We start from the raw sequence: 14,771 nt of genomic DNA on the forward strand, positions 1-14,771 counted from the left end.
TGCACAGGGACATTTCTATAGGAATGGGTTTAAATTAGATGAGAATTTTGGGTCCTTGAGCTGAAATATTCACTCTGTTTCTTTCTCCACGGATGATACCAGACCTGCTGATTATTTCCAGCATTTTGTTTTTATTTCCGAGTTCCAGCATTTGATTTTGTTTCAGTAATCCAGAGATTAGATTAGGTAGTTCATATGGATTTTAGCGAAGCCTTTGGCGAAGTCCCACATGGGAGACTGATTGAGAAGGCTGAAGTATATAAAATTCAGGGAAACTTAGCGAGATGGATCCAAAACTGGCTTAGTAATAGGACACAAAGAGTGATGGTAGAATGCTGTTTGAGTGACTGGAGGCCGGTGTCCAGTGGCCTACCACAAGGTTCATGCTGGAACCCTTACGGTTTGTTAGAACATAGAAAAACTACAGCACAAAACAGGCCCTTCGGCCCCACAAGTTGTGCTGAACATATCCCTACCTTTTAGGCCTACCTATAACCCTCCATCCTATTAAGTCCCATGTTCTCATCCAGGAGTCTCTTAAAAGACCATATTGAGTTTGCCTCCACCACCACTGACGGCAGCCGATTCCACTCGCCCACCACCCTCTGTGTGAAAAACTTCCCCCTAACATCTCCCCTGTATGTACCCCCCAGCACCTTAAACCTGTGTCCTCTCGTAGCAGCCATTTCCACCCTGGGAAAAAGCCTCTGAGAGTCCACCCAATCTATGCCTCTCAACATCTCATATACCTCTATTAGGTCTCCTCTCATCCTATGTCTCTCCAAGGAGAAAAGACCGAGCTCCCTCAGCCTATCCTCATAAGGCATGCCACTCAATCCAGGCAACATCCTTGTAAATCTCCACTGCACCCTTTCAATCTTTTCCACATCCTTCCTGTAATGAGGCGACTAGAACTGAGCACAGTACTCCAAGTGGGGTCTGACGAGGGTCTTATATAACTGCATCATTATTCCCGGACTCCTAAACTCAATCCCTCAATTGATAAAGGCCAGCACACCATACGCCTTCTTAACCACCTCCTCCACCTGTGGGGCCGATTTTAGAGTCCTATGGACCCGGACCCCAAGGTCCTTCTGATCCTCTACAGTACTAAGAGTCTTTCTCTTTCTCCTTCAACCCATTTGACCTGCCAAAATGGACCACTATGCATTTATCTGGGTTGAAGTCCATCTGCCACTTCTCCGCCCAGTCTTGCATCCTATCTATGTCCCTCTGTAACCTCTGACATCCCTCCAGACTCTCCACAACCCCACCAACCATCGTGTCGTCAGCAAACGTACCAACCCATCCCTCCATTTCTTCATCCAGGTCATTTATGAAAATGACAAACAGCAAGGGTCCCAGAACAGATCCCTGGGGCACACCACTGGTGACTGACCTCCATTTAGACAAAGACCCATCTATACCCACTCTCTGCCTCCTTTGGGCAAACCAGTTCTGGATCCACAGGGCAGCAGCCCCTTGGATCCCATGCCCTCTCACTTTTTCTAGAAGCCTTGCATGGGGGTCCTTATTGAACGCCTTGCTAAAATCCATATAAACCACATCTACTGCTTTCCCTTCTTCAATGTGTTTAGTCACATTTTCGAAGAACTCCACCAGGCTCGTAAGGCACGATCTGCCTTTGACAAAGCCATGCTGAGTATTCTTGAGCATACTAAACCTCTCTAAATGCTCATAAATCTTGTCCCCAGGGCCTGATAGCATCTATCCTAGACTGCTCAGGGAAACAAGAGATGCAATTGCTGGGCCTCTGACGGAAATCTTTGTCTCTTCATTGGACATAGGTGAGGTCCCTGAGGATTGGAGGATAGCGAATGTGGTACCGTTATTTAAGAAGGGTAGCAGGGATAACCCGGGTAATTATAGGCCAGTGAGCTTGACGTCCGTGGTAGGGAAGTTGTTGGAGAGGATTCTTAGAGACAGGATGTATGTGCATTTAGAACGGAACAATCTCATTAGTGACAGACAGCATGGTTTTGTAAGAGGGAGGTCGTGCCTTACAAATTTGGTGGAGTTTTTTGAGGAAGTGACGAAAACGGTTGACGAAGGAAGGGCTGTGGATGTCGTCTATAAGGATTTCAGTAAGGCATTTGACAAAGTCCCTCATGGCAGGTTGGTTAAGAAGGTTAAGGCTCATGCGATACAAGGAGAGGTGGCTAGATGGGTAGAAAACTGGCTTGGCCACAGGAGACAGAGGGTAACAGTCGAAGGGTCTTTTTCCGGCTGGAGGTCTGTGACCAGTGGTGTTCCGCAGGGTTCTGTTACTGGGACCTCTGCTGTTTGTGATACATATAAATGATTTGGAAGAAGGTGTACCGGGTGTTATCAGCAAATTTGCGGATGACACGAAGATGGCTGGACTTGTGGATAGCGATGAACATTTTCAGACAATACAGCAGGATATAGATAGGCTGGAAAATTGGGCGGAGAAATGGCAGATGGAATTTAATCTGGATAAATGCGAAGTGATACATTTTGGAAGAACTAATGTAGGGGGGAGTTATACAATAAATGGCAGAGCCATCAAGAGTATAGAAACACAGAGGGACCTAGGTGTGCAAGTCTACAAATCCTTGAAGGTGGCAACACAGGTGGAGAAGGTGGTGAAGAAGGCATATGGTATGCTTGCCTTTATAGGATGGGGTATAGAGTATAAAAGCTGGAGTCAGATATTGCAGCTGTATAAAACGCTGGTTAGGCCACAATTGGAGTACTGCATCCAGTTCTGGTCGCCACACTACCAGAAGGACGTGGAGGCTTTAGAGAGAATGCAGAGAAGGTTTACCAGGATGTTGCCTGGTATGGAGGGTCTTAGCTATGAGGAGAGATTGGGTAAACTGGGCTTGTTCTCCCTGGAAAGACGGAGAATGAGGGGAGACCTAATAGAGGTGTACAAAATTATGAAGGGTATAGATAGAGTGAACAGTGGGAAGCTTTTTCCCAGGTCGGAGGTGACGATCACGAGGGGTCACGGGCTCAAGGTGAGAGGGACGAGGTATAACTCAGATTTCAGAGGGACTTTTTTTACACAGAGAGTGGTGGGGACCTGGAATGCGCTGCCAAGTAGGGTGGTGGAGGCAGACACACTGGCATCGTTTAAGACTTACCTGGATAGTCACATGCGCAGTCTGGGAATGGAGGGATACAAACGAATGGTCTAGTTGGACCAAGGAGCGGCACAGGCTTGGAGGGCCGAAGGGCCTGTTTCCTGTGCTTGTTCTTTGTTCTTTGGGTATGGGGAAAGGGCAGGGGAACGACACTAAGTCATGATGCTCATTTGGAGAGCCAGTGCAGACAAGATAGGCCAAATGGCCTCCTTCTGCACCTTAACAGTTCTGTGATTGTGAAAATTGATCCGGGCCTTTGTTCGATTATCAAGATTAATTAGGCACAATGAACTTGTTCAACGAGTTACTTTAATCTCATTGAGACATGCAGCATGTCTCATGTGTATCACTTTTGGTTTCTAAATTTTCTTATTTGATTTAAATACACTGGCTGAATCATCTGTCCCTTCCCATTGGCTGGATTTTCCAGTCCCATCAATGGCACCCTCTGACAGCGGGTTCCCTGGCAGCGCAATTGGCAAACAACGCAAAATGCCACCGGCCAATGGTGAGATGCCTCCGTGGAAAGCGGAAAATCCTGCCCAAGTTCTCCACTGTCAGTAGCCGTTTGTTTCCATAGTTACATACATTCCAATTGTGCACATTTGTATTGTTTGTTTTAAAGCCATCAAAGTAATTCTAGTGAGATAAATGGGTGAACCCTGATTTTTAAGCAATGACCCTGAGTTCTAGATTCTCCCACAAGAGGAAACATATTTTTCAGATCCACCTTCATATCTTGAGTGAGGCAAGGGAGGAAATAGCAGGGGCACTGGCAATCACTTAAATTCCTCTCCGGCTACAGGAGAGGTGCCAAAGGACTGGAGGACCTATTCAAGAAGGGAGGAAGGGATAAACCAGGAAATTACAAGCCAGTAAGTAGTGGGGAAACTATTGGAAGAAAATGTGAGAAACAGATGCCAAAATCTTGCTGCCATTCACACCGGTGGAATCATATGATGGGCTGATCAGTGGTAAATCCGGATAAGTGTGAGGTGATGCCTGGGAAGCACTGATGATCAGAGGCTCCTTGATATGCATATACACCAGTCCCTTAAGGTAGCAAGACAGGTGGAATAAGTAGTTAAGAAGGCATAATAAGTAAACTTGCCTTTATCAATCGAGTTTAAGAGCAGGGAGGTTATGTTGCAACTGTATAAAACATTAGTTCGGCCACAGCTTAGAGTATTGTGTGCAGTTCTGGAATCCACATCATGTGATATCACTGGAAAGAGTGAAGAGGAGATTGAACAGAATGTTGCCTGGGCTGGAGAGTTTTAGTTATGGAGCGAGATTGGATCAACTGGGGTTGTTTTCCTTGGAGTAGAGGAGACTGAGGGGGACATGATTGAGATGTATAAAATTATGAGAGGCATAGATAGACATGAAGAAACTTCTCCCTTTGGTGGAGGGATCAATGACTAGAGGGGATGTGAGGAAAATCTTTTTCACCCAGAGCGTGGTAGGAGTCTGGAACTCACTGTCTGAAAGGGTGGTGGAGGCAGATACCCTCATAACATTAAGAAGTATTCAGATGTGCACTTGCAATGCAAGGGCATACTAGGCTATGGGCCAAGTGCTGGAAAAAGGGATTAGAATCGTTAGGAGATTTGTCTTTGACTGGTGCAGATGTGATGGGCCAAAGGGCCTTTTTCGGTGCTGTATGACCCTGTCATGTCCCCTCAGGACTTTATATGTTTTAATCAGCTAGCAACTCAAAACTGTGAGGGGCCAATAGCAGTAGAATTGTAATCAACAACAATCTGTAAACTCATGGTCCGACAGATCCCTTGATCTCTCCACCATTACCATCAAATGAGGGGAGTGGAATCATAGAATCTCTAAATGCAGGAAGAAGCCATTCAGCCCATCGGGCCTACCCTGACTTCAATCCCACTCTGTCCCTATCCCCGTAACCCCACATATTTACCCTGCTAATGTCCCTGACACTAAGGGTCAACGTAGCATGGCCAATCTACATAACCTACACATCTTAGGACTATGGATGGAAATCAGAGCACCCGAGGAAACCTGCACAGACATGGAGATAATTTGTAAACTCCATAGACAGGGTGGATACTGAGAGGCTTTTTCCCAGGGTGGAAGTGTCAATTACAAGTGGGCACAGGTGAGAGCAGAAAGTTTAAGGGAGATGTGCGGGGGAAGTTTTTCATGGTGGGTGCCTGGAACGTGCTGCCAGAGGATGTGGTGGAAGCAGGCACATTAGCAACATCTAAGAGGCATCTGGATGGGTAAATGAATAGGGAGGAAACAGAGGGATATGGACCAAGTAAGGGCAGAATTTTTTTTTAGTCTAGTTAGGGCATCATGATTGGCACAGGCTTGGAGGGTCGAAAGACCTGTTTCTGTACTGTACTGTACTTCTGTTCTTTGTGCCACAGAGACAGTCATCCAAGGGTGGAATTGAACCCAGGCCCCTGGTGCTGAGGCAACAGGACTAATCATTGGGCCACCCCAAAAGTACTCTAATGAGCAGACAGGAGCATAAAGTCATAGAGGTTTACAGCATGGAAACAGGCCTTATGGCCCAATTTGTCCATGCCACCCTTTTTTTAACCATTAAGCTAGTCCCAGTTGCCTGCGTTTGGCCTATATCCCTCTATACCCATCGTACCTATGTAACTCTCTAAGTGTTTTTTAAAAGACAAAATTGTACCAGCCTCTCGTGCTATCTCTGGCAGCCTGTTCCAGTCACCACCCTCTGTGTGAAACAATTGTCCCTCTGGACCCTTTTGTATCTCTCCCCTCTTACCTTAAACCTATGCCCTCTAGTTTTAGACTCCCCTACTTTTGGGAAAAGATGTTGACTATTACTTGATCTGTGCCCCTCATTATTTCATAGACCTCTATAAGATCACCCTTAAGTCAGGGAAAAAAGTCTTAGTCTATCCAGCCTCTCCTTATAACTCAAACCATCAGGTCCAGGTAGCATTCTAGTAAATCTTTTTTGCACTCTTTCTAGTTTAATAATATCCTTTCTATAATAGGGTGACCAGAACTGTACACAGTATTCTAAGTGTGTAGATGTAGATGTAGATAGGGGCATGTTCTCCTTTACGCTTCCTAAAGTCGATGACAATCTCCTTCGTTTTGTTGACATTGAGGGAGAGATTATTGTTGCCGCACCAGTTCACCAGATTCTCTATCTCATTCCTGTACTTTGTCTCATCATTGTTTGAGATCCAACCCATTATGGTGGTGTCATCAGCAAACTTGAAAAATGAATTGTTTTAAGAAGGGCTGCAGGGAAAAGCCTGGGATATACAGGCTGGTGAGCCTAGCATCTGTTGCCGTATCAATGTCTTGTACAACTTCAACAAGACGTCCTGACTCCTGTATTCAATGTTCTGACCAATGACTTATTATAGAAAGGATATTATAAACAACCCTCTACAACCACCCTCTGTCTTAGGTTATCAAGCCAATTCTGTGTCCATTTGGCTACCCCACCCTGGATCCCATGAGATTTAACCTTGTGCAACAACCTACCATGCGGTACCTTGTCAAAGGCCTTGTAGAGAACATCAACTGCACTGCCCTCATCTACCTTCTTGGTTACCCCTTCAAAAAACTCAATCAAATTTGTGAGACGTGATTTTCCACTCACAAAGCTATGTTGACTGTCCCTAATCAACCCTGGCCCCTCTCTGCAGATCCTGTCTCTCAGAATACCTTCTAACAACTTACCGACAACAGATGCTAGGCTCACCGGCCTGTATATCCCAGGCTTTTCCCTGCAGCCCTTCTTAAAACAATTCATTTTTCAAGTTTGCTGATGACACCACCATAATGGGTTGGATCTCAAACAATGATGAGACAAAGTACAGGAATGAGATAGAGAATCTGGTGAACTGGTGCGGCAACAATAATCTCTCCCTCAATGTCAACAAAACGAAGGAGATTGTCATCGACTTTAGGAAGCGTAAAGGAGAACATGCCCCTATCTACATCAACGGGGACAAAGTAGAAAGGGTCAAGAGCTTCAAGTTTTTAGGTGTCCAGATCACCAACAACCTGTCCTGGTCCCCCCACTATAGTTAAGAAAGCCCACCAACGCCTCTACTTTCTTATAAGACTAAGGAAATTTGGCATGTCAGCTACGACTGTCACCAACATTTTACAGATGCACATAGAAAACATTCTTTCTAGTTTGGCTCCTGCTCTGCCCAAGACCGCAAGGAACTACAAAAGGTTGTGAATGTAGCCAATCCATCACGCAAAGCTACCTCCCATCTATTGACTCTGTCTACACTTTCCGTTGCCTCGGCAAAGCAGCCAGCATAATTAAGGACCCCACGCACCCGGACATTCTCTCTTCCACCTTCTTCTGTTGATCCCAGCTGCCTATGCATAGAATCTTACAGTGCAGAAGGAGGCCATTTGGCCCATCGAGTCTGCACCAACCACAATCCCACACGGGCCCTCTCCCCATAACCCCATGCATTTACTCTATGTGTCCTCCTAACACTAAGGGACAATTTAGCATGGCCAATCCACCTAACCCGCATATCTTTGGAGGAAACTGGAGCACGCGGAGGAAACCCGTAGATACAGGGAGAATATGCAAACTCCACACAGACAGTGACTCGAGGCTGGAATCGAACGCGGGTCTCTGGCGCTGTGAGGCAGCAGTGCTAACCACTGTGCCACCGTGCTGCATGTCATGTGTCTCCTTCTTCTTCTTGATCAGGGCTTCAATATCCCGAGTTATCCAAGAAGTAGGGTTCCTACTTCTACCAGACTTGCCCTTAACTCTAAAAGGAATGTGCTTACCCTGAACCCTGGTTAACACACTTTTGAAAGCCTCCGACTTACCAGCCGTTCCTTTGCCTGACAACAGACTCCCCCAATCAACTTTTGAAAGTTCCTGTCGAATACCATCACTATTGGCCTTGCCCCTATTTAGAAATTTAACTTTTGGGCCAGACCTATCATTCAGGCAAGAGAAGTGATTGCAGAGCCTCTGGCTCTGATCTTCAGGTCGTCGTTGGCCTCTGGTATAGTACCAGAAGATTGGAGGTTAGCGAATGTTGTCCCATTGTTTAAGAAGGGGAACAGAGACTTCCCCGGGAATTATAGACCGGTGAGTCTCACTTCTGTTGTCGGCAAGATGTTGGAAAAAATTATAAGGGATAGGATTTATAGTTATTTGGAGAGTAATGAATTGATTGGTGATAGTCAGCATGGTTTTGTGGCAGGTAGGTCGTGCCTTACTAACCTTATTGAGTTTTTTGAGAAAGTGACCAAGGAGGTGGATGGGGGCAAGGCAGTGGACGTGGTATATATGGATTTTAGTAAGGCGTTTGATAAGGTTCACCATGGTAGGCTTCTGCAGAAAATGCAGATGTATGGGATTGGGGGTGATCTAGGAAATTGGATCAGGAATTGGCTAGCGGATAGGAAACAGAGGGTGGTGGTTGATAGTAAATATTCATCATGGAGTGCGGTTACAAGTGGTGTACCTCAAGGATCTGTTTTGGGGCCACTGCTGTTTGTAATATTTATTAATGATCTGGATGAGGGTATAGTTGGGTGGATTAGCAAATTTGCTGATGACACCAAAGTCGGTGGTGTGGTAGACAGTGAGGAAGGGTGTCGTAGTTTGCAGGAAGACTTAGACAGGTTGCAAAGTTGGGCCGAGAGGTGGCGGATGGAGTTTAATGCGGAGAAGTGTGAGGTAATTCACTTTGGTAGGAATAACAGATGTGTTGAGTATAGGGCTAACGGGAGGACTTTGAATAGTGTGGAGGAGCAGAGGGATCTAGGTGTATGTGTGCATAGATCCCTGAAAGTTGGGAATCAAGTAGATAAGGTTGTTAAGAAGGCATATGGTGTCTTGGCGTTTATTGGTAGGGGGATTGAATTTAGGAGTCGTAGCGTTATGTTGCAACTGTACACAACTCTGGTGCGGCCGCACTTGGAGTACTGTGTGCAGTTCTGGTCCCCACATTACAGGAAGGATGTGGAGGCTTTGGAGAGGGTGCAGAGGAGGTTTACCAGGATGTTGCCTGGTATGGAGGGGAGATCCTATGAGGAGAGGCTGAGGGATTTGGGATTGTTTTCGCTGGAAAGGCGGCGGCTAAGAGGGGATCTTATTGAAACATATAAGATGATTAGAGGTTTAGATAGGGTGGATAGTGATAGCCTTTTTCCTCTGATGGAGAAATCCAGCACGAGGGGGCATGGCTTTAAATTGAGGGGGGGTAGTTATAGAACCGATGTCAGGGGTAGGTTCTTTACCCAGAGGGTGGTGAGGGATTGGAATGCCCTGCCAGCATCAGTAGTAAATGCGCCTAGTTTGGGGGCGTTTAAGAGATCCGTAGATAGGTTCATGGACGAAAAGAAATTGGTTTAGGTTGGAGGGTCACAGTTTTTTTTTTTAACTGGTCGGTGCAACATCGTGGGCCGAAGGGCCTGTTCTGCGCTGTAATGTTCTATGTTCTCCATAGCTATCTTAAAATAAAAACTGGAATTATGGTTATTGGTCCCAAAGTGATCCCTCATTAACACTTCTGTCACTTGCCCTTCCTTATTTCCCAAGAGGTGGTCAAGTTTTGCCCCCTCTCTAGTCGGGCCATCCACATGCTGAATGGGAAATTCCTCCTGAATACACTCAACAAATTTCTCTCCATCCAAGCCTCTAATACGATGGCTTTCTCAGTCAATGTTGGGAAAGTTAAAGTACCCTGCTATTATCACCCTATTTTTCATGGAGCTATTTGTAATCTCCTTACATATTTGCTCCTCAATTTCCCGCTGTCTATTTGGGGGCCTATAATACAATCTTATCAAAGTGACTTCTCCTTTCTTTTTCCTGTTCAACCCATATCGACTCAGTGGGCGAACCCTCAGAAATATCTCCTCTCAGTACTACCGTGTTTCCCCTAATCTAAAGTGCAACTCCCCATCCTCTCTTACCTCCTGTTCTATCTTTCCTATAGCATCTGTACCCTGGAACATTGAGCTGCCAGTCCTGTCCCTCCCTTAGTTTCAGTAATAGCAATAAATATCCCAGTCCCATGTACCCATCCCCGAGTTCATCTGCGTTGCCCGCCTGGCCTCTTGCATTGAAATAAATCAAGAGGAAGTCCAGTTTAATCTGGACTTCCCTTGCTCTCTACCCTACCATCAGTGGTAGGGAAATTATTGGAGAGAATTCTTCGATTTACTCCCATTTGGAAGTAAGTGGATGTATTAGCGAGAGGCTAATACGAGGCAACATGATTTTGTGAAGGGGAGATCGTGTCTTACTAACTTGATCGAGTTTTTCGAGCAAGTGACAAAAATGATTGACAAGTGTAGGGCAGTGGATGTTGTCAACATGGACTTCAGTAAAGCCTTTGACAAGGTATCTCATGGCAGACTGGAACAGAAGGTGAAGTTGCACAGGATCAGAGGTGAGCTGGCAAGATGGAGACAGAACTGGCTCGGTCATAGAACACAGTAAGAAGTCTCACAACACCAGGTTAAAGTCCAACAGGTTTATTTGGTGGCAAAAGGCACAAGCTTTCGGAGTGCTGCTCCTTCATCAGGTGAGTGGGAGATCTGCTCACAAACAGGGCATATAAAGACACAAACTCAATTTACAGAATAATGATTGGAATGCGAGTCTTTACAGGCAATCAAGTCTTAAAGGTACAGACAATGTGAGTGGACAGAGGGTAAGCACATGTTAAAGAGATGTGTATTGTCTCCAGACAGGACAGTTAGTGAGATTTTGCAAGCCCAGGCAAGTCATTATGGGGGTGACAGATAGTGACATGAACCCAAGATCCCGGTTGAGGCCGTCCTCATGTGTGCGGAACTTGGCTATCAGCCTCTGCTCAGCGACTCTACGCTGTTGTGTGTCGTGAAGGCTGCCTTGGAGAACGCTTACCCGAAGATCAGAGGCCGAATGCCTGTGACCGCTGAAGTGTTCCCCAACAGGAAGAGAACACTCTTGCCTGGTGATTGTCAAGCGGTGTTCATTCATCTGTTGTCGTAGCGTCTGCATGGTCTCCCCAATGTACCATGCCTCGGGACATCCTTTCCTGCAGCGTATCAGGTAGACAACGTTGGCCGACTTGCAAGAGTATGTACCGTGTACCTGGTGGATGGCAAGGCAAACACACCCGGCCGTCCCATCGTATCAGGCAATGGGACCCTGTGCGAGAACCTCTGCGGCTATGTCGAGGGCATCCTGAAACCCATTGTACAAAGAACCCCCAGCTTTTGTCGCGATACTATGGACTTCCTAGCCGGCATCTCCACATCGGTCATAGAAGACAGAGGGTAGCAGCTCTATGTCCTAGCAGAGACATGATACTTTTATATGCAGTCTGGGCTGCAACTGTCTTACCTTAGTTTGCTATGAGTATAATTGAAATGTATTTCAAGGTGGAAATGTATTTAATATAATGCAAGGAGCCAATTTTTGTTTTTGATTTCTGACATTATTTAACTCGTTGGCCATTAACCAGTTGACCGCTACAGTTAAAATATTTTATTCTGTGAAATCTTTAACAGTTTTGAAGTTTGTTCAGCTATAAATGCCTGAAATTCATGCTCTTTGCTCTGACTACATGCTCGTTAATTATTGGAAAATTTTGATAAATAGCCTTCCACCTTGCAAGAGTTATGTTTCTATCAGTGGCCATTCCCTTAGGAACCATTATATTTTGTTAAGATGTAAGTGTTTCTATTGAGATAACTTCATGAAGACACTGAGTACTAAACAATGCAGGAATGTCTGTAAATAATTCTCCATCTTATCAATATCCTAGAAGGCAAATCGCTTCGGACCAGCTAAACCGTGAATTGGCACAGGGGAAGGACGATGTCCAGCTGGAGATAGGACGGGAAAAGAGTGTCTTGAAGGAAGTCATTGAAGAGACAGGGACAAAGCTGAGGTAGTGTGACTGTTTCTTTTCCCACCACCCTCACCATAATTTCCAACATCTTTCCAAGTTCACTCCTGAAGGTGAAGACTCTTGCTGGAGTCTAGTTCAAGTGTCAACTCTTTGAATTTGAGCTGGTCTTTATCAGTTTCCACTCAACTATTTGTGCTTGCCTTTCCTGCAGGGAATTTTTCTAGTGTTTGTCAATCCTCTCTCAACCAGCTGCACTACAAAAAAGATTAATAGCTTATTTAGCTTTGTTTTCTTTGTAGGAACTTTGCTGTTCACAAACAGATTGGTACAAATGTCCATGGGATAGTATTTAATTCTGTGTGAAGACTATTGAGACATTTCTGAGAGATAGGATATGAGATACTCTGAACACTGATACTCTGAACACTGAACTGGCTTGGCCACAGGAGACAGAGGGTAACAGTCAAAGGGTCTTTTTCCAGCTGGAGGTCTGTGACCAGTGGTGTTCCGCAAGGCTCTGTACTGGGACCTCTGCTATTTGTGATATATATATAAATGATTTGGAAGAAGGAGTAACTGGTGTTATCAGCAAGTTTGCGGATGACACGAAGATGGTTGGACTTGCGGATAGCGATGAACATTGTCGGACAATACAGCAGGATATAGATAGGCTGGAAAATTGGGCGGAGAAAAGGCAGATGGAATTTAATCCAGATAAATGCAAAGTGATGCATTTTGGAAGAACTAATGTAGGGGGGAGTTATACAATAAATGGCAGAGTCATCAAGAGTATACAAACACAGAGGGACCTAGGTGTGCAAGTCCACAAATCCTTGAAGGTGGCACCACAGGTGGAGAAGGTGGTGAAGAAGGCATATGGTATGCTTGCCTTTATCGGACGGGGTACAGAGTATAAAAGCTGGAGTCTGATGTTGCAGCTATATAGAACGCTGGTTAGGCCACATTTGGAGTACTGCGTCCAGTTCTGGTCGCCGCACTACCAGAAGGACATGGAGGCTTTAGAGAGAGTACAGAGAAGGTTTACCAGGATGTTGCCTGGTATGGAGGGTCTTAGCTATGAGGAGAGATTGGGTAAACTGGGCTTGTTCTCCCTGGAAAGAAGGAGAATGAGGGGAGACCTAATAGAGGTGTCCAAAATTATGAAGGGTATAGAGAGGGTGAACAGTGGGAAGCTTTTTCCCAGGTTGGAGGTGACGATCACGAGGGGTCACGGGCTCAAGGTGAGAGGGGCGAGGTCTAACTCAGATATCAGAGGGACGTTTTTTACACAGAGAGTGGTGGGGGCCTGGAATGCGCTGCCAAGTAGGGTGGTGGAGGCAGACACGCTGGCATCATTTAAGACTTACCTGGATAGTCACATGAGCAGTCTGGGAATGGAGGGATACAAACGAGTGGTTTAGTTGGACCAAGGAGCGGCACAGGCTTGGAGGGCCGAAGGGCCTGTTTCCTGTGCTTGTACTGTTCTTTGTTCTTATTATTATTATTCGGCAATAGACTGCCTCACAGATGAGACCGATTGTTAATGGATCAAAACAGGAACCCTCCCCAGCTTGTATCACTCGGGCTAGTTCTCATGGTCCATACCGATAGTGAGAAGTCTCACAACAAAGATACAAAGATTGGAGGTGTAGTGGACAGTGAGGAAGGTTTTCAAAGCTTGCAGAGGGATTTGGACCAACTAGAAAAATGGACTGAAAATGGCAAATGGAATTTAACGCAGACAAGTGTGAGATATTGCACTTTGGAAGGACAAACCAAAGAAGAACGTACAGGGTAAATGGTAGGACTCTGAAGAGTGCAGTTGAACAGAGGGATCTGGGAATACAGGTACAGAATTCCCTAAAAGTGACGTCACAGATGGATAGGGTCGTAAAGAGTGCCTTTGGTACATTGGCCTTTATAAATCGGAGTATCGAGTATAAAAGTTGGAGTGTTATGGTAAGGTTATATAAGGCATTGGTGAGGCCGAATTTGGAGTATTGTGTACAGTTTTGGTCACCTAATTACAGGAAGGATGTAAATAAGATTGAAAGAGTGCAGAGAAGGTTCACAAGGATGTTACCGGGACTTGAGAAGCTGAGTTACAGAGAGAGATTGAATAGGTTGGGACTTTATTCCCTGGAACGTAGAAGATTGAGGGGAGATTTGATAGAGGTGTATAAGATTTTGATGGGTATAGATAGAGTGAATGCAAGCAGGCTTTTTCCGCTGAGGCTAGGGGAGAAAAAAACCAGAGGGCATGGGTTAAGGGTGAAAGGAGAAAAGTTTAAAGGGAATATTAAGGGGGGCTTCTTCACGCAGAGAGTGGTGGGAGTGTGGAATGAGCTACTGGATAAAGTGGTAAATGCACTCCCACGCACTTTTAACATTTAAGAAAAACTTGGACGGGTTCATGGATGAGAGAGGTGTGGAGGGATATGGTCCAAGTGCAGGTCAGTGGGACTAGGCATAAAATGGTTCGGCACAGACAAGAAGGGCCAAAAGGCCTGTTTCTGAGCTGTAATTTTCTATGGTTCTATGGTTCTAACATCAGGTTAAAGTCCAACAGGTTTATTTAGTAGCACGAGCTTTCGGAGCACTGCCCCTTCATCAGGTGAATAGCTGCCCCTTCATCAGGTGAAGACACCAGGTTTGAGTGGATGGCCAACTCTGTACGTGAGCAACTGATTGTGTGAGTAGGTGAACATATAAGCCCATAGATCTATAAAAGAAGTAGGTGAGTGTTAGAGGCAAACTGACCTTCTCACCA

At 45.5% G+C, this 14,771-nt stretch overlaps 1 protein-coding gene across 1 annotated transcript in view; it reads left to right on the forward strand.

The window, feature by feature from the left end:
* Positions 1-14,771, forward strand: part of efcab12 (EF-hand calcium binding domain 12) — an 80,347-nt gene that overhangs the window by 50,652 nt on the left and 14,924 nt on the right. Inside the window, exon 4 of the mRNA XM_078209287.1 lies at positions 11,915-12,040. Coding sequence (XP_078065413.1) covers positions 11,915-12,040 — 126 coding nt within the window. The remainder of the gene's footprint in view (positions 1-11,914; positions 12,041-14,771) is intronic.

This window comes from Mustelus asterias, chromosome 3, assembly GCF_964213995.1.
Source record: "Mustelus asterias chromosome 3, sMusAst1.hap1.1, whole genome shotgun sequence".
Lineage (NCBI taxonomy): Eukaryota > Metazoa > Chordata > Chondrichthyes > Carcharhiniformes > Triakidae > Mustelus > Mustelus asterias.